The sequence below is a fragment of the Ciona robusta genome, chromosome 7 (genome assembly GCF_009617815.1).
Source record: "Ciona robusta chromosome 7, ASM961781v2".
Taxonomy (NCBI): Eukaryota; Metazoa; Chordata; class Ascidiacea; order Phlebobranchia; family Cionidae; genus Ciona; species Ciona robusta.
In genome coordinates this window covers 6,951,879-6,972,663 of record NC_143241.1, presented here as the reverse complement: position 1 = coordinate 6,972,663, position 20,785 = coordinate 6,951,879, and the positions used below count along the sequence as shown (strand labels likewise).

At 34.8% G+C, this 20,785-nt stretch overlaps 3 protein-coding genes across 5 annotated transcripts; 1 reads left to right on the top strand and 2 right to left on the bottom strand.

Moving 5' to 3' along the window:
* The first annotated feature begins 580 nt into the window (after nt 1–580).
* Nucleotides 581–5,526, top strand: LOC149734289 (uncharacterized). Its single transcript, XM_089881863.1, has 9 exons — nt 581–1,458; nt 1,632–1,716; nt 1,923–2,058; nt 2,516–2,705; nt 2,952–3,092; nt 3,463–3,562; nt 3,792–3,857; nt 4,294–4,386; nt 5,121–5,526. Exons 1-9 carry the CDS (start codon nt 1,301–1,303, stop codon nt 5,274–5,276), a joined length of 1,125 nt encoding a protein of 374 aa, XP_089737989.1. The 5' UTR covers nt 581–1,300; the 3' UTR covers nt 5,277–5,526.
* Nucleotides 5,527–6,401: 875 nt separating this feature from the next.
* LOC149734288 (uncharacterized) lies at nt 6,402–9,465 on the bottom strand. The gene is made up of 5 exons (XM_089881880.1): nt 9,310–9,465; nt 9,008–9,135; nt 8,511–8,747; nt 7,940–8,041; nt 6,402–6,965 (listed from the first exon to the last, which is right to left on the bottom strand). Exons 2-5 carry the CDS (start codon nt 9,094–9,096, stop codon nt 6,800–6,802), a joined length of 594 nt encoding a protein of 197 aa, XP_089738006.1. The 5' UTR covers nt 9,097–9,135; nt 9,310–9,465; the 3' UTR covers nt 6,402–6,799.
* A 1,656-nt stretch (nt 9,466–11,121) lies between these two features.
* On the bottom strand, nt 11,122–20,545 carry LOC149734287 (VWFA and cache domain-containing protein 1-like). 3 transcript variants are annotated; one of them, XM_089881825.1, is made up of 25 exons: nt 20,365–20,545; nt 20,170–20,232; nt 19,549–19,710; nt 18,764–18,972; nt 18,316–18,460; nt 17,810–17,954; nt 17,435–17,503; nt 17,100–17,246; nt 16,701–16,783; nt 16,208–16,346; nt 15,986–16,135; nt 15,806–15,923; nt 15,641–15,752; nt 15,413–15,581; nt 15,010–15,146; nt 14,688–14,872; nt 14,491–14,601; nt 14,159–14,284; nt 13,903–14,086; nt 13,408–13,569; nt 13,064–13,167; nt 12,701–12,834; nt 12,091–12,227; nt 11,591–11,831; nt 11,122–11,558 (listed from the first exon to the last, which is right to left on the bottom strand). In XM_089881825.1, the coding sequence occupies exons 1-25, from the start codon at nt 20,500–20,502 to the stop codon at nt 11,479–11,481; spliced, it is 3,450 nt and encodes a 1,149-aa protein (XP_089737951.1). In that variant the 5' UTR covers nt 20,503–20,545; the 3' UTR covers nt 11,122–11,478. The 3 variants fall into 3 exon arrangements, with proteins under 3 accessions (XP_089737951.1, XP_089737949.1, XP_089737950.1); XM_089881823.1 differs by having other exon boundaries at nt 11,122–11,831; XM_089881824.1 differs by having other exon boundaries at nt 11,122–11,831; nt 17,100–17,231.
* Between the last annotated feature and the right edge of the window lie 240 nt (nt 20,546–20,785).

Here is a 20,785-nt window from a genome sequence, read left to right as displayed (position 1 = left end):
GCCGAAGTTTATTCGAGCGAGTGAAGCACCGATAGAACGAAAACAAAGCCTTTCACGCCCTGTCGCATGACAAAGGCAGAATAGAATACACGAGCGCGTGCTAAACAAAAATGCGGAGATTATCCGTGTAAATAAGCACCGTTATTCAGCGCTCTCGAGAGAGGCTTTCACCTACTTAAAACCGATCACTAAAAGGCAAATAGGTTATAACTCATGTCAACTAAGTTTTTTTAAATTTTACGACCAATATGCTCGCAAATTTATGATTTAATAACCTACTAAGTCCACTCACTGATGAAATATTCACCGAGTCCATGCATTGTTATACGGGGCACATCAGAGAAGCGCAAAACGTAAAGTGCGACACTGTTTCAATTTTAAAAAAGCACTAAAACTTCATTTTAGTGTGTGCGGTCATAGCAAGCAGAATAAATTATTCAGGAGCTCTGGAAAGTTTTCTGTAACTACTTTAACTGGCGCGTGCGGTGGACCTGACTGTCTGCCTTCACCCAACTGTTTTATACATCTTATACTAAGTTAACCCTTAATGCATTTTGTAACCATGTTCAGCCGTTTTATTGGCAACGTAATATGCGCCTGTTTAAGTATATGACAGCCGTAAATAAACCTGTGCCAAGTGAGACGTTTAGTTTATAGCTCTTTTGCGCCCCTTACCGGCACAACGTTGTGTAGCCTGTTCCTTGATATTTATTATTTATTATCAGGATATTTGGATATTAGCCTGTGCTAAAGGTGTAAAGGAGACTACGTGAGAGTTTTCATGTACATGACTGATGCAAAGACATGAAGAAACTAACTTATTCATCCTCGCGTGGCCAGGCAACGGACCACAGTCGTTTCAAAAGCACCTTACAAAATCGTCGTTTTTAAATGCTACATACCAATTAACTTTACAATGTCTTATTTATACTGTAAGCCATTTTAAACCACTACGTTGAATCATATTAAGTAAACTAATTCGTACAGCATGACTTTTATATTGGTAACAAAACCTGGCTGGCATCACTGAAAAAGCGTCCTATTGTTACGGACAACCAGTGTCGGTTGTTGTGATTTATGGCAGAATAAAAAGAGAATTCACTGTTGTTGACTTTGCATGTGCTCGCGTACTCAGATCATTGCTGCAATTTTTAAACTGAAAGTTTCGTTTTCAATAAAAGCATTTGTTTTTAAAACACCGTAATGTAGAACGTACGATAACTAATGAAACATTTTCGTTTATCAGTGTAAGACGGCAAAAATTGATTAAAAGACGGTTATAAAACAGGCGAAAGAAAAAATGTCGCAGGCAAGTTTCACTCCACCGTTAGCGAGGATCAGCCACGTGAATCACCCCGATGGCAATTTAAAGTTGCACGGAAAGGGTTTGATCACTGATATTTATGAAAAATCAAAAGAACTCGGACTTGAAGGCGACATTAAAATTTTAAAAACATTGTAAGTGAAAATAGTTTTTGTTTTTACTTTTAGTACACTTAACCACTAACCCCTATAGAACCACTTATTTCTAACTACTAACATCTGTGCCTATATATTCACCACCCCCTAAATACTAACCCCTATAATAATCTTTGAGGTGTTAATCGTAATTATTTGTTTTCCACACATAGAGAGTTGACATGTGCTGGAATGTGCTGCAGATTTTCTGAAAATGGAGAAAAATTAGCAGTGGGATTATCAAATGGAGACGTAAAGGTAAAAAAATTACAATTTAAAAAAAATGGTATTAATTACTAATTAGTTATAGAATAAGCTCAGACGAAACTTCATAAATACCCTATGTTTTTAATACCAAATGAGCCAGTGAAAGAATATTTACACTATGCCTGGTAGCAAATATAACTGGCAAGTAATATTGCTGCTAATAACTAAACTTTTAACAACAAACTCAAATGCGACAGATATATAAAACATCAACTGGATCATGCATCTACCATCTTTCTGATGATGAAACGAAATCGGATCGACTCCCAGCAACATCTGTTAACTTTGTTCCAAATGAATTATCAACTCGTGGAGAGATGCTTATTGTCACATGTTAGTGGATTTGTTTTCTCTTTTTATTCAATCCTATAACAGTGGCGCCTATATAATGCAAACAAGGATAGAATAAAGCATTTTAATTCTTACATTCATCTTTTTTAATACCCATAAATAATTTTTTTTAATGGCTCATCTGGTATAAAAAACATAGGATATTTACGATTCGCTAATGCATTCTTGCCAATGGCATGTAAAACGTCCGAAATACACTACATTTTTCATACCATATAAGCCGTTGAAAGATTATTTTCATTATGCCTCCTAGCAGATGTAACAGGATATCAACACCCATAGATTAGTATGTTATAAAGTAACCGGAGTATCTCTGAGTTTTTTAGTTAAAACAGCCATCGACGTATTTTGGCCTTCAGCCCTTCACATGAGTTAGATTTAGCTTCCCAGACCCCGCTACAAACTGTTAACAAACTCCATTCTCATCCCTGTTCAACAGATGCTAGCGGTATGATCAAGTTCTGGCACGTTTCAAGTGAAACAGCTTTACAAACAATACATGAACAACGACAGATTCTCACGAGTTCTCTCTCACCAACTGTCTCCCACATCCTCACTGGAGGAACCTCGGAGCAGATCAACGAGTACGATGTAGAGACAGGAACCAAAACTAATGTTTATGAACCAAGGTTTAATGAATTTTTTCGAATACTTTTTTACAGCTGAAATAAAACATTGAACTAAATTTGCTTTTCATGTTGTATGAGTTGGTAGTAAACAAATAAACATTTGATAGGAAACAAAGAAGATTAAAAGAATTATAAAAACGTATTCTCATGACTCTCAGAGTCTCATAGAAATTGTTTAAACCATGATCAGGATATTTGAATATTATGTGCCGTTCCATCTTACCTCACATTATTATATATCCACAGTCCAAACAGACTTGTGATGGATGGCCACAGATGTAGAGTGTTTACTGTGAAGCATCATCCTACAATCGAACATGTATTTTTATCTGGAGGATGGGATGATACAGTGCAAATATGGGACCAGAGGGAAGAGCATTCAGTCAGGTACCAGTGACACTTTAAACTTGAAATATGAGGACATTAGTTGAAATTCATAAACTTTAAAATTACATTAAAGTGTAATGATCATGATTTTTTATCAAAACATTATTTTACTGTTTTACCCAAAAGCGTGTTTTAATGAATTACAACTGTTGTTTTACTGTTACTACCTATCTTTATGCTTTTTTAAACTTTATAATCTTCGTTATCATTATCAAAGAAACAAAATTAATTTTATTTATTCATTTATCACTCTGTTTTAAAATCACAAATTTTTTAAGATCTACATTATTAAAATTTTGTTCTGTTTTTGACACTGATTCTTGCTATAACATCTAAGTACTGCATAAAGTTACATCCTTTCTTTACACAGACGAATATTTGGTCCACATATATGTGGCGATGGTATTGATGTAGACAAGAAACATGGGCATATTCTTACTGCTTCGTGGAGAAAAAATGATGTTTTGCAGGTTTGTGTAGTACTTGGGTAGGATGGGACACCATAAGCACCTAATATCCAAATATCCTGATCATATTTTAAACAAAGAACAACGGTCCATGGTAGTCCTGAGGATACAGTTGTATAGTTTTTTGAATGTTCCTTGTTTACTACCAAATTTGAGGTGAAAATAGAATGAAAAGGTGTTCAATCTTTCTCCCGCCATTTAAAATTCTAAATGTTTTTTTTCGTATTAAAAGGTATGGGATTTCAAAAGTGGAGATCGTATCAAGACGTTGCCTCCTGATTTCTCAGCTGATTCTTTGGTAACATGTTTAATACGTTTAAATATAAATATTATGCATATCTTTGTATATTTGCTTTTTGGCAAGTTACCTTACTACAAAGTTACATACAAAGAGAGATGAAATTTATTTCTATAAAATTTTAATTTTAGTCGCTTGCCGGTAATAAATAGAAAAACAAACGTTATTGCTTTTGACTGAATACGTGACTTTTATTCAAACAACACAGCAGGGTTGGCCATATAACTCCTGTACATAGGGTGGGTATTGTGTAACCTGCCTTCATAGTGTTACAAAACAAAGCTCAATTGTTGACATCATAAAAGTAGAATAAAAATAAGATCAAGTTACAATGTATTGTACATTGTGTGTTCTCTTTCCCACCAAACAAATAACGTTACTTACAGGTTACTTTTTCATTACTACTGACTATCCTTTGCAAGAATATTTTTTCTAGTTATACTGTGGACAGTGGATGGGAAAGCAACATATAGTGTGTGGGGGTTCAGACAACAACATGGTTCGAATCATCGACAAAACTACCTTGGCTGTGAGTATTATGTGGATTGGTAAATTGAATAACTCATAACTGTGGAAAAATTATCATTTACTTCATAAAGTGTATGAGAAAATAGGTAATAGGCTAATATTGGCCTGAGTCTTAGGACCCATACCGTGCCACCCTGCAGAACCTCACCCACATACAATGGAAGTGTATAAGAGAAACAAATTGTCAAATTAAATACTGCCATTGTGGTTGACATGAACAAGCCAACAAAAGGACTGTGGTTAAATTGGAGACAAAAATAAACACAAGTTAGTTCTTCGAAAGATAATGTCAAAAGCCTCAGCTCAAGAGCAAATATTATTAGAAGGTTCAGGCATTGAGGGCATTGTTGAAGGTTTTAGATGGTTTTAACCTTTACTGTGATGGTTGAATACACAAAACTAAAGTGTTTGTTTTGGCTTCCCCTCTGAATTGAGAGGTCCATCAATGTCATTTTAAATTTCTAAAACAAACTGTCAGACGTTTTGTTTGGTTTGATTTAAAATTCAGTTCAGAGTTCGGACAATGTTAAGAATATTTACCAGTTAATTAAAACAAATTTTTAAATTGTTTTCATCCGTTTTAAATCGGGAAAGTTCACTAAAGGGAAAAGCCGGGCAAGAACAGTAAAACAACAGTTGTTAAAACACTCCTATGGAAAAAAAACAGAAGAAAGAAATAGAGTTTTGGATAAAGCACAATTATTTTCTATAAATTGCCAATTATATTTATCTCAGACCTCTGGCATCATTACCAATTTACCATCCGGGGTATACAGCATAGACCACGATCGTAACCGACTGAGTCACCACCATAGTGACGTCACAATGATAGCTGCAACAGCCGGTAACCATGTCTACCTACTCTCAAATGCTCCCAACAAAAAAGACTAAAAAAGAACACTTTTTTGCTTTTACTCATGTATTTGTATCACCCCTTATATTTTAAAGCAGTTTTATTTTCTCGATGTTTTGTGTTCTGGTTTGACAGTTTAGCCCACGCCCGTCTTAATTTGATGAATTTTCCGTTCCAATTTGCGAATTGTTTTCGTTCCTACCTGTATTACCTTACCCATTTTTATATTGCACGCATGTGACTTGTTGAACATAAATATAAATTCACGAGTGTTGAAAAACGAAACAAGGATTCGATATTGATCGACCAAAATCTGTATTCTTGGCGTACTATAAAGTAGTAGCATGGGGGAAGATGGGACACCTTTCATTCCATTTCTCGCATTTGGTAGTAAACGAAAAAATCAAATAATTATAAAACGGTATCCTAATGACTTTTATGGACATTTAGCACATAATACCAAAATATCCTGATCGGATTTTAAAAATTTACAACACTCTTAAGGGTCGCGGTGCTACGGTTATATTATTCTGTAAATATTCTTTGTTCACTACCAAATGGGACGAGAAATGAAAATAATATTATGCCCCAGCCTACTATACCATCATGTACCCGCTTATTACAATAATTACAAATATTTATAAAACGAAATCATCCCATCAACAATATCCTCAAGTAAAGTTTCGAATGGGACAGATTAAATTGCGCGACCCGTTATATTTAAATGGGACGAGCTGTTTTTTAATAGTCGGTTCACAAGGCCGTACCATCGCAAGGGAATAACGAATACCTCAGCGACTAGAGCCAGGTATCAATTTTTCATAACTGGATACTTTCTAGCTCGACATCGATCATCGGGTAGAATTATCTTTTCAATGCTAATTACAAAGCTTGTTAATAATTTATTCTGCAAACAGCATATCCAGCTAAGTTCAAATTATTTGTCCTTATATAGTAGTGTGAGGAACATAGGACACATTTTCATTTTTTCGTCCCATTTGGTTGTAAACAAAGAACATTCAAAGAATTATAAAACCGTATCCTCACGACTCGCATAGACTGTTTTTATATATTTTTAAAACACGATCTGGATATTTTTATATTATTATGTTTTAAAGGTGTCCCGTCTTATCCCAAAGTATTATTTCTTACGAATGTAAACATGGCATGCTATATGTTTTTTATTTGCAAGAAATAGATTAACGAATGCAAGTAGCGCTGATAAATTTATACATTTTCCGGCCCACTGTTCGTGTGTATTTAACCCGTTTGACAGGCAACATGAAAGCGGGTAATTATTTGAAAGTAATATGTAATTGTGTGGACACGTGTAATGCGACATATGGTACACACGCATCAGTAGCGATATAATTAAAATGCAACTATATTGTAAAACTCTAATCAAATGTGTTCAATCAACAAACTTTACAATTCAAACCGTTTGAATCAATCGTTTTACTTTAAAACCACAGGAAAATACTCTAACAGTTCATAGAATAAAAAGGCTTTTGGCTCAGAATCTGCAACATGCAGAAAATTGAATTTCTGGTGTAGCCGGCTTTCATTTTCTCCCGGGGCCGAAGCCAACATTCTGTTTTCCTGCCGCTGTGGCATGCACTGAGTTTCCAAGCTCGTGTAACCAACACGTCGATACACCGTCGCATCTTTTACCTGTGACTGGTGCGGCCTGCTGCTCGTGCGGTGTCGCTGCCAGGCGAGACAAGACACTAAAATGACAGGCAAACGCATTTCAATGACAGCATGAATTATCAATACGCGTGATGGAAAACGAGGTTTCAGTTGTCATTCGGTTTATTTCTTGTGACTTGTCGCTAATTTTTTTTGTAAATTTTAATCAAAGAGCAGTTGGTTTCATAATACGTAAACCGGTTAAACATGTTACGTGTCGTCATCAGTTTATATAGTACCATTGGGGAATACGGAACACTTTAAGCACATAATATCCAAATATTCTGATCGTGTTTTAAACAACTAACAACGGTCTACGGGAGTCAATATGCAAATGCTTATCCACCAGATTTTACGACATCTGACCACATATGGTCAGATGTCGTATAAACACCGAGTAGTCCAACTGCCGTCTATGAGTGTCCGAAATAGAGCAAAAGTGGTGACTTTGACAATGGATTTACCCGAACTTGTTAAGTTTTGTTTGTGTTTTCCTATTGTGGGAAGGTGTAAAACAGCTTCTATTTACCTTACCAAACATTTTTAGAAAAAATGTATAAATTTAGCCGCATTAAATGACTAAAATGTCGCAAATCAACCGCTTCTAATTCTAATTTTTGATTTTTTTTTGACACAGAAAACAAATAACACATGTTTTTTACATTTTTCAACCTTTAAATTTGTTTTTAGGCCCAAGTTTTTCTGTAATTTACCGAAAAACATACATTTTCCCTATACCTACTGTGTTATTTTGGACCCAAATTGCCGTTCAATTTGTGTTTTACGTAACAATGGGTTGGACTACTCGGTATTTCTATGGCTCTGCATATGGTAAGGTAGGTCAGATGTTTCATTCTCTGTTCTCGTCCATTTGGTTGTAAACAAAGAATATTCACAGAGTTACATAACCATGTTTCTATGACTCTATAAGAGCCTTGTTAATTGTTCAAAACACGATCAGGAGTTATGGTATTTAGGCGGTGACGGTATCCCATCTCTACGACGAGCTTACCGGTGAATCCAATTACTTAGTTGAAGCATTTCTAAGAAATTGTTTTGCGTGTCTCTCATCATAGAAGGCTCTATGTCGATCTCATTGCTCTCTTGTTTTTTACTAAGCAAAAAAAGACGTTCAATGTTAAATAAAAGGTTGAAATGTGAACCACGATAAATTTTGATTAAAGTAATGTCGGGAATGTACTTTTTAACACAGTCTACAAATAATATATGAATCCGGGTGACTATCCAAAGCCTATATAATTTTTGCAATGATCGAAGGAATGAATAACTTTCTCCCCGCGTAACGAAGCAGCGACAGTCGTTATAACACGGGTGTTCCGTTTTATAGTGGGGTTGGGGGAAGATGGAGCATATTTTTATTTTCATTTTATTTTCTCGTCCCATTTAGTAGTAAACAAAGAACAATCAAAAAAATATAAAACCACATCCTCACGACTCCCATAGACTAGTGTTGATTGTTTAAAACACAAACAGGATATTTAGATATTATGTGCTAAAAAAAATTACCCTACTTTTTTAATACCCCACAGTACTATATCATATAAACATAGTTTCGTTTTTACCTGAATAAAACATTCTTATAGCTATTATCCTCAAGCATTATGTCTGCAAAGAGTTTTTCAAGTTTATTTAATTTTTCCTCTTGGCGCTGTTGCAAGGGTTGTACATTTTTAATCAGTTCGTCGTGTGTGTCGTAATCAGATCTTGATGGTTGATTGCGCTTTAACACCTCGCCATATCGGTTGTTAAAATTGTGGTAAAGTAGTTGTTGTCTTCCAGTGCCTCTCGGATGTAGAAGTCTTAGAAAAATTAAGTAGTTTTTTTAGTAAAGAAAACTTATTTCGATAAAATAATGATAATTTTTGGTCCTCGCGTGCTGGTCGAAAAACGACAGTAATTATAACACAGATGTTATGTTTTATAGGCCTCGTGCCAGCTTCCGAGTTACTGCGTATACAAAACTTATTGCTGGGTGATAAACTTTTTAACATAAGAACGTCCAGCGGAAAAACTTTTACCTATTTTATTAATATTTTGAATTAAAATCGTTCCAACTCACCTGTTATAAATTCCTCCTGTTGCACTTGCGCTATAAACACAGAAAACCAACAAAATGAAGAGCAAACTGCATAATGTGTTCATGACCATTTAGTTTGATATTAACCAACACGTTTGAAATTACCGTCGCTAAAATAAATAAACGTCGTGTTAAATACGCGGTGCGTTACATTTTTGCAGCTGTATTTTTACACGTTTATGCTTATTTTATAATACACAATCACATATACAGGTGCTGTGAGTTTTTTTCTATTGATTTTTCTGCTGATGAAACTCTGATCGAATATTTTCTATCTATCTTACCCAAATACATCACCACAACTAGGCTACTGTTGGGTACTTATACACCAGGCTGGTGTTATATACCCATACAGGGTATAGAGAAAGTCGGGCCAATGGGTCCCCATCCACCACGCGTTACTGCAGTGATGACGAAGTCGACAGCTCGATTTTATCGGATTACCTGGCATTGATGTACGAAAATGACTGACGCGTTATTATTTCGAGCGCCCGACCGCAAAGCGAAGTTTTAATTATTTACATTGTTTTCATGAGCGCTGTTTACATCTAAAACCAAGTGATTTTTTAGAAACATGGCACCGATTTGGTGACTCGATTCAAAGATTGATTAACTGACTGTAACATGTCAACTACATTCGTTTCGCGGGCCATGAAGTTTGACTGAATGGCATCGGGATAAAATGCGACTTGGCAATTCCTATATGCGGGCATATAAATATGCAAATATGTTTTTTATTCGTTGCCAATTTTCTCACAAAACTGAGTGTGCGCAGGCACGTATATGTAGTATTTATATAGCAGAGTGGGGGAAGATGGGACGCTTTTTCATTCTATTTTCTTTTCCTATTTGCAAACGAAGAACAATAAAAAGTTATAAAACCGTATTCTTACGACTCCCATAGACCGTTGTTAATTGTGTAAAGCACAATTACGGTATTTGAATATTATGCGCCAAAGGTGTCCCGTCTTACCCCACCCTACTCTATGTACTTTTTTATACAGTAGAGTGGGGAAAGATGGGACCCTTTTTGTATATTTTCTCGTCTTATTTGTTAGTAAAGAAAGAACATTGAAAGAATTTTAAAATCTGTATCCTAACGACTCCTATATAGACGTTGTTGATAAATAAGTTATTCAGTGTTTCATTCATTCGGTCAAAGGAGATATTTTAAAAATATATTACTATTTATAGGAAGTTTCAATGCATTATGTATGCGTTAAACACGATATAGCTGCACATATGTTCAAATTTACCTAGCGTATACGTCAAGAATATTAAATTTCATGAACAGTTTGACAATCCGTCTGTTTATAGTCAATGCGAATTATGCAGATCAGGAAAGAGGATTATACACCGGAAAACGTGGCATAATAAACCAATCTATCTCAGTGGGAGCTTCATGATGTAAAAAGGTACTTGCAAACAGAACATCCGCGGCCGTTTATTAACGAATCTGAATTAATCGACGTGGCGTACTAAACCAATCATATATCTCGCGGGGTTTCGATAGAAAATGGTTCAGATTTAGAGTAATTTTAAAAGAATAGAAATACGCTGCGACCGCGGGCTTGGAAAATCTTGTATTCAGTCAAGCATGTATGGTAGGGTGGGGTACTAAGATGGATTTTCTCGTCCCATTTGGTAGTAAACAAAAAAAATCAATGAATTATAAAACTGTATCCCCACGACTCCCCCCCCCCTGTTAATTGTTTAAAACACGATCAGGATATTTATATATTATGTGCTACAGGTGTCCCATCTTACCCCACAGTACCTGTTTCCTATTCATTTATGAGAAATGCGCGGTCCATAACAAATTAAGGACGTGACAATAATTTGTGACCATGCATTCAGGTCACGAATACTAATTACCCCTAATACTAACTTCTTACACTTTCCACCATACTAGTAGAGAATACTTCACTAAATGCCAACAAAACTGTTTTAAAAAACTCAAGGAAAAAAACGTTATAACCTTATTTTGCGTTTTAATTTTAAAAGTATGAACATATTAGAAACAAATAAATAAATTGGCAATTAAAGGCGTATTAATGAAAAAGTTTTACAATTTTGCAGAAAATCATCAAAAAATACAACATAAAAACATTCTTTTTATTGCATGGTGTAAAAGAAATGCAAGTTGCTTGCACATACAATACACAATTATAATCTTCAAAAAAGGAAACCGAAGATCATGTTATATAAAAAAACGAAGGAAAGGTAATCAACAGCAAAACAACACTTGTTAAAACACGCTATGGAAAAAAGTGTGGGTAACAGTATGTGTTAGAATTAGAAAGCGTGGCTGTTGAACCCATGTGTATTTAAAGGCATCAACAGCAAAACAACACTTGTTTAAACACACCGTGGGTGTGGGAAAATGTGGGAAAGAACATCAATTAAAAAGCGTGGCTGTTCAACCCAAGTACGTTAGCAGTAACATGTCCTTCTTAACATCCACCGCCTCCATCACCTCCACCACAACCTCCACCTCCTCCACCACCAAAACCCCCACCTCCTCCATCACCACCTCCGAATCCACCACCACCCCGAAACCCCCACCTCCTCCATCACCACCTCCGAATCCACCACCACCCCCAAAACCCCCACCTCCTCCATCACCACCTCCGAATCCACCACCACCCCCAAAACCCCCACCTCCACCAAAGTCACCGCCAGTGTATCCACCTCCACCAAAATGCGCTCCGTTGTTATGTCCAACACCTAACCCTACACTGGGTGGACCACCGTGGTAGCCGCTGTTGTAATGTGGGTTCATAGCAGGAGCAGAAGGATGGTTTGACTGAAAATGGAAGCATAACATTAGGGTGTCACCACAAACTTTTTAAACTTCATATATATATATCCACATAGTATATGTTTTACATCTGTTTTAATATCAAACATTATCTAGATTTAATAGTAAAACAAAATCCTGATCAACTAAATAAAAAAATAAATATACTCTTAAAATTAAAGAGTGAAATAGTATAAGTTTAATTGCAAAAAATGAAACTCTTGTTCCAGTGCCACTAAATTTTTAATTGAAGAATCCAACTTACCACACGACGATGAGTTTCATTTTTTTGTGTTGGTTTAGTTTTATTTTTACAACAGCAACAACATATAAGGATAATCAACAATAGGCCTGCTACACCCACTGCTATTCCTATGATTACTCCTGTACTCAAAGAAGAACCTGAATGCAAATCACATTAAATGAATGAGTAAATGTAGCTTTTTTACTCTCGAATGTTGGGAAAGGACAGCGGTTATAACACAGGTGTTCTGTTTCAAACATCCATGCCCGCTTACGAGTTACCACATATGTAAATTTATGAGTTATTATTATTTCGGATTTTTTTATTAACACAGATGTTCTGTTTCATACAATTAGTGCCTATTATGACTTAGCACGTACATACTTTTGTGGGTGATTGATTTTTTGGGAGTTTTTGTTTTATTTAGACAACTCATTAGTGACTACTGAGTTGGATCAATTGTCATTAGGTGCCTTGCCCAATGACACATATCCCACAATGTTAGCAGCGTTGAGGCTTGAACCCAGAAGCTTTACATTACAGGCAGGTGCGCTATCCATTGTGCCACGTCACCAGACTTAATTATAGAAACAGTAAGATATAAATGTTATTTTAGAACTATATATACAACCTTTTGGAGACGTTGGAGATGGAGAACTTGTAAAAGACACAGGATAACAAACTGGAAATGCAGAAACATCTGTTTTTGTTGAAGTTACAGCCGCTAACACATGATTTTCTGGAGTACAGGGTGGTGCCTGATTGCTACATAGTTTAAAAATAAGTTAAAAATCTTGCTATAATACGTGTGTGCAGAATTAAAATAATAATAAACCATGAAAAAAAAATTTTTTTAATAAAAATCATAATAAATTTAAATAAAATTGAATTGCTATATTAATTTGCATATACCCAAACTTTTTTACTTATTCTTCATTTTTTCCGCATAAAACCAGTAAAACAGTTTACATATTGGTGCACATGACCAACTTACTCGATAAATCTGTAGTCATTCTCACACTGATGAAAGAATGGGTTGACAGCATTGCAAGGACATTCACAATTATTCCCATTCCAAGTAGTTGAACAGTGGGGTAGCTTTTTAAAATACCAAACATTATGTTACTTCTGCTATCACGCATAATGTAAATAATCTTTCAAGGGCTCATCTAGTATAAAATATGTAGTGTATTTCCAATGTTTCCCTGATGAAGTCTTGCCGATGGCAAAAGAAACGTCGGAAATACACTATGTATTTTACTATTTTCATATCAAATGAACCGTTTAAAGATTAAAACAGCAACAGTTTGCAACATATTTTATTTAAGAAATACTTACCACTTTAGAACAAGTACAAGATTTCCTATTGTACAACCTACACAGCGAGGATTTGTCTTTTTTGATAATAAAAGCGTTTGTACCAGAAATGGGAATAAGTCTAAAAGTATAACAAGGAACGCTTTCCGTGCTTGCGTGATAAGCACTCTGCTCGGCTGATATCTGTAAAAGAGTTTTTATCAAGTTTAGATAAAGTGTAAGCTTACAATGTTTCTTCATAATAAAAAAACCTGAATGAACAAAAGCATTTAAAAGTTCACTGTGTTATGATTACCAATGTGGGCATGTAAATGGTCATTGCTCAGGGCCCCAAAACCCAAGTTTTCAGCCAAACACAAACAAAGAAAAAAAATAGTTTTAAAGATCAAAACACGATGCAGTAAAAAGGAGACTGCTGCTATAATAAATTTTGATGCCCAATCCACATGATACCAAATAAGTCTCATACATAATAGCATATAATATAAATATATGTTTTGAAATAGAATTATATACCTTATATGTTCTTTGAATAACACCAGTTTCAATATTTGAACATTGTTTCTGAGCCATAATACCCGCCTTGATTAACACTGTTGTTATTTCTGGTTCAATTTCCGTTACATGCTTGCCAAGGGTAGATGTTTGAGTACTAACCTCTGCTGATATGACATAACCGGCCAGGTCTATAACTATACACCTGCAGATGTTAAATATGTTGTTAAGTTAAAGTTCTTGTAGTATGGAAAAAAAGATAAGTTATAATACTAACTTAGTTTGAGTATTGTTGCACACTGGATAATCTCTATAAAGTAATTTCCGAAAGTGAGAATAGATTAAATCAACTCCCATAACTGCAACAACCTCATCTCTTAGTGTGTTGTGGAAACCATTAGCCCTGGTAATGCAAAGACATATATAAACATTATATATAGATACTACTACACAAGTAAGCTATTATTCTAATAGAAATCACTATCAGTCTTTTATTCTATTTGAATAAAAGATTGATGATGCTATTTCAGGTGAAACAGCTCAATGGTATACTATTCCATGCCCTTTTTTTATATATATAATATACGTTTATGCAATTTTTCAACATACTTTCCTTCGAAGATAACTTTACTGAGTGTAATAACATTGTTGCCTGATGCTGCATCTCTATAAGGTGGGGTGATTACAAATTTATCACGATTTGCTAAGGCATGTTCGTACCTGTAAAACATATTGATGTTTCAATACAAACCAAAAGCCACAAATAACTTTTTATACTGATTGACAAATGTTACATGTATGTTTACCAAGGACGAACTACTGGATCAAAGTTTTTAGGAAGTTCCGTTCCAGGGTACATTCTGAAAACTCCTTCCTTTGTCCCAATGTATCTCCAGAGTATTTCTCGCTGTAGTTCCTGGCTTGCTCCAGAAATTTCGGTCCATAACTGCTCCAATTTACTTGTGGCGTAAACTACATTTCTGATAGAATTCTGTGAAGAAAAATAAAAGTAGAGTCAACATAATTTTGGAAATTGCTCTTCCACATATCTAATGTTTCTCCAGCAAACTTTATTAATTAGCATGCTGGAAAATCTACAGAAAAAGATTTACAAGCTGATGATTTCACCTTCACATTTGCAGTATTGGGTCCAGTTCCCAGCATGTAATTCTTCAATGATGTGACATCTGCGGCAGTTTCAGATTTGGAAAGATATTGACTTGGATGTTGGTATGCCCTTGGTGATAACATAACTGAGGATTGATCTACAAATTGAAAGAATTTATATTTAGTAGCAATGTTGTGTTATTGGGAACTTTTATAGTTTCTCAAGAAAAATGTTTTAAGTTCTAATTAAAAAAAAAAAAAAAAATATTCTGAAAAAAAAAAATATTCTAAAAAAAAAAAAAAAATATTAAAAAAAAAAAAAAAAATATTCTGAAGCATTTTTAAAATGAAACGCTATCTAAAGCCAATTTTTTAACTGTTTAAAATGAGTTAAATCAAAACCAAACCAAACATAATTATCCACCTTTTGCACCATAACTGTTAAGATGTTTGCAAGGTGTTGTTGGTGCCACCAAATCCAACCGATGATATAAAAACTTTTGATTAGGTGAAGGTAATTGCTGGTTTTGTAGAACTGCTTGAGTGTCTCCAACAGCCAAAACAACACACAAAGAAAATTGTGTTCCGGGTATCTAAATGTGGAAAATTTATAGAAAATGTTAAGATGATTGACTTCATATTTGTAAATTACTTGTTTCCAAGAGTAAGTTGACATCACTTGGATTTCTCGAACGCCATACTTGCTACTGTCACCTTGTGGCAAGATTCTGGTTGCTAGAAATGTTTTGTTTCCACTTTCACCTCTGAAGAAATAAAGAGTTAAACAAGTTCCTAAAGAAATGTTGATACACATTACCTCTTCATTGATTCAAATACAGAAAGGAAAGCTGCGTTTCTTTCATATGCAGTAGCGGAAACAAGTAATGGATCAACATTAGAGATGTATGAGAAAAGTGGATGATTGATGACAAGACCTGATAGAATTTAACAAACATCAAGTTAAAGAGATATTAGATTCTCTATAACATTGGCATACCTTTGCTATTGATCACAAATGAATAGGAAAGTTCACTTGGTCTGAAGTATGAAGATTCTGCGAGTAACTCTTCGATGGTAATATCAACTGCAGCCACACCAACCAGATTGCTGTTTACATAAACTGGCAAACTAGCGGTCATTAATATTCCTGTTTTAAAATAAATACTTCGGTTTTGCATTCATGATATATTGGTTGTAAGTTATAAAGAAAACAACGAACCAAGTCCCCATCCATCAAGGTAAGGTGTTGTCCATAATGGTTCATTCAATCCCTGACTGTTAACAGCAAAGAAATTGTAATACGACGACATCTGAGTTCTCAAGTTGCTAGCATGTGGTATATGTGTAAATAATCCAACCTGTGATGTAGAGATTTATAGAAAATTATAACAAATACATTATAACATAACACTATGAAGTTCAGCAGTCCCATTTGCTACATTTATTTATTCAATATTACTTAAAAAACAGATTAGTATTTCAACATTAAATTTGTCATCTTATAAAAGTTTTTATAACCAAAATTTAAGTATTTTATTAATTTGTTCTAGTATAAAGTTGTAAACTTCTGCTTCAGTTTGTGCAGTTTTTAAAACTATATGTCAATTTAAAACGAAATGCCTATCAAAAGGTTGTTTCTTACGCTCTTTATTTTTGTTCAAAAACTGTTCACCTGTCGTACATGTATTTTTATATACGTCTAATGGACTCACCCTAGGTTCAGGAATGTTTGGATTTTTTAAAATTCCGTAAACATCTCCATTATTTGTAGCCATATTCCGCAAGACACCAAAGTCTGGAATGTTTTTTTAATTAATGGTTTAAAATTCACATTTTTAATCCCCTTAATAATAACTCTATTTGTCTCTTCGATTACGGTACAAAAGATTTAGAAATGTTTTAAATAAAAAGACAGGATATAGTGGCTTAGAGTTAAAAACATATTTACATTTAATTGGAGGAAAATAAGCGTGGTCCCTACACCTAGCAGACAAACGAGCCATTTATGTTTAATTATTTTCAATTTAAACTTCTAATACAAACAAAAATGTGTGTAAAGACACAATCCAGACAGTGGCGTATTTAAAGAAGATTGACAAACCAGCACTAACCAGCATTTCCTAGACCATACGTCAGAATAATAACTGAATTGTTGAGCTGTTCATTCGCTCTTATTTGAGCAGACAAGATTGTCGACCCAGGATCATTGGGGATGCCATCGGACATAAAGAGGATTACCCGATCTATTTCAGAAGGATCTATTTTTTTAATATTGAAGTCTGTTTAACGCAAATGTAAAAATAATGTATACATAAAAAGTAACAAAGTCTATATAATGGCAAATTAGATGTAGATACATCAAGCTAAAGTAATAATGTAATAGAACCTTAATAATGTGATGGAATGTATTAAAAACAAGTGATAACATTCTCTTGCATTAAATTACCTGAAACTGACGGTTCTTGTTGAAAGAAAGAAAATGCTTTTTGCAGAGCTGGTGCATAATTGGTGCCACCTGAAATTTGTATTCATATTTGTAAATATAAAAACTGCCATAAACAGACATTAGGTGTATGAAACAGAACACCCTTTTCATAACGACTGTCAAGTTACATCCACATGAGGATAAAGAAAGTTATTTTCCAAAAATTAGCATGACTTTAATATGGCATTTTCAATGAATGAATGAATGTGAATGTCTTTTTTGTATGGTTGATAATTTGGACCACCCATTAGTGATCAATGTGTTGGAGAAATTTTCGTTAAATGTCTTGCCCAAGAACAAAGTTGCCAACAATGGTAGCAGTGCTAAACAGTTTACCTCCACTTGAAATAGTATCCACAAAATCTTCAACTTTTTTCTTGTTTTGAGGTGAAGCATCAGCAAATGTTGTTGCAAAACATTGATCACTGGCGACAGTTGATCGAAAAGGCACAGAAACACTCGCAAATGCCATAACTGCAAACTGAAATGGGGAAAATCAAATTTAAGTAAAAAGTTTTATGGATTTTATAGATAAAAATAACTTTATTACGGTAGCGAAGAATTTGAAACATTTAAACGGAAAAGACACATAGATACAAAACAACAGTTGTTATAGTTATAAACATATTTACATTTGTTTGAAAGAAAATGAGTGTGGGCGCTACACCCAGCAGGCAAATAATACAGTATCAAGGCTTAAAATTAACACTGGACAAACAAAAAGTGATAACACATTTAAAACCAATTTGTATATAGTATACCGTTATAAATGGCTTGATAATTTATGTTATAAATGTGTTTATAATGGGTCTCATATGCAAAAATCATGCATGAATACTTACTCTATCTTGTGGGTTAAGGGTGTTGACAACACTTTTAGCAGCTTCTTTTGCTAAGTTCATGTTCGTTACACCCATTGAACCACTTTTGTCAATAACGATAACGACTTGTTTAGGCTTTGGTACATTTGCTTGTACATACCACGGTCTGCAAAGATATTTTATTTGTAATTTGTATATTTAGTCTTACCTAGTAAAAAACAAGCTGACCATTCCACTGGGTTGAAGCAATTGCTGTCAAGTGTCTTTCCCATGAACACATGTACCAACAATGGTAACAGCATTGAGCTTCAAACCCATAATCTATTCTCTGGGATTATAGGCAGACGGGCTAACTACTGCGTCATGGTGGTTGATACATGTATTCATAATTATAGTTAATCTAAAAAGGTGGCTGGCTAAATAATAAAGTTTGGCGCTTTTAGTTTACATAAACTTTTACAGGTAATACCTGAATCGGTTATCAAATGAGCCACAGTTAGTGGCACGCAAAGACGGGAACAGCGTTGTAACACCTTGTTCACTACCAAAGTATTGCCACTTAAGTGAGGGAAGGTTCTGATAGTTTTGAATGCAAGCGTTTTTGAAACCATTTTGTAATTTAGTTGGATTGAGGGGGGAATTGGAAGATTTGCGCTCACAAACTTGACCAGAGTTAACCTGAAAGTCAAAATATAATATAAGGCAGTATAGTATTATCACTTTAGCAGAACATTGATAGAAGTATAAACAGTTACATATGTCCAGTAATTTGTGTATCTAATAAAACATCAAACATTTATACAAAATGCTGTATTTTCTTTTACTAATTGCTGGTTAAAGGTGGCTGTACACAGTATCAGACATGCGAATTCGCCTACGAAGTCGTATGCAAACCCATAACCGAGTTCCGCATGCGGCAGCGAAATCCGGACAAAACAAACAAAACGGACGAATTCCGGATACTGTGTACAGCCACCTTAATATGTTTTTGATAAAGTTGATTGTGGTAGTTAAAGCCTATATACTGTTTAGCATTCACCATGATAATTTGGAAATTCAATTATAAAATATTGTTTTATTATCATGTATGTTATATAAATATGCTGATGTAAATATTTTGTGTGACAAACACATTTAAACATATGCAGGTATATGACTCTTATTAAGCCTTCTTGCAATGCACTGAAAACGGACGTTTCGGCGCTATGTTTTGGTGGTCTTTATCTGGGTAAATAATTGTATTATAAGTCTTACCTTTTGTTTAAACGAAGGGTCAAACTCCAATTCACTATTGGTCAGCATGCAGCATTCGGTGTTTGATGACGTCGTTCCCGTGTATGACGTCACAACAGCATCGCGAAGCCGTCGAACGACCGCTTTCCGCTCTAGAAATTTTCGACTGAAATCGCTCGCTATCTGCGTGAACATAAGAAAATGGCTAAATATACAGAACTGTTGGGTAAAATGGAACACTTTTAGCACATACTATCCCGTATTTCCTTTTCGTGTTTTAAACAGTTACCAAACGCTATTTTATATTCGCGAGGCTAGGGTGGGGAAAGATGAGACACCTTTTCATTTTAATTTCTCGCCCCAATTGGTAGTAAACAAAGAAAATTCAAAGAATTATAAAACCGTATTCTTAGACCGATGTTAATTGTTTAAAACACAATCAGAACATTTTAATATTATGTGCTAAAGGTGTCCCATATTCCTCCACCCTACTATATGACTTGGCATCTAAACTTGCGCTATGTTGGCGCGAGTTACATTGGACTCAATTTAAAAAGGTAAAAGCTTCTCTGGTTCGTATTGTCGCCATACAAGCCTTGCATTATAATGCATTATAAAATATTCATCTTATTTCACACTTACTGCGTCAAGTAGACTTGATTCTTGTAGTGGCTGATTGGTATAAGTCAATGTGTCGAGGTACGCCTGGAAATTCGTAATTGTTTACTGGTTTAGGGGAATAACTATATGACTCATTTATTCGTGACGTAGCTACTTAACGTGTTGTACGTTCGTAGTATCGCTTACGAAACAGAAATTCTCCAAATTTTAACTTACCTGCATTTGGCTTTGCTTCAGTGCATTCTCTGTGAGGTTAAAAATCGTGTTCGAGAAAACAAGGGGATTTATTCCAGAGTTAAAACATTCCCCTTTTGAAGCGATTAACATTAACGCAAAAACGATTACCAAATTCATGTTTCATTTATAAATATTCTGTACATAAATAAATAAAGTTTAGGGCTAGTGAAGAATTCTTGCGTTACGTTATCTGCTAACCACTAACGAATAACCCCTAACTACCAACCTCTAACATTTCCCACCAGCCGTATTTATTACGTACCGGATGATTTTTGACTATTACCTAGAGTTTATAATACCTATAAGTTTATTAAGCATATTCCTAGACTCGAGACGTTCTGTAATATTACTACAGCGCCACAGTGGCTAAACGTTCGCTATATAATACAGGCAGACGTGT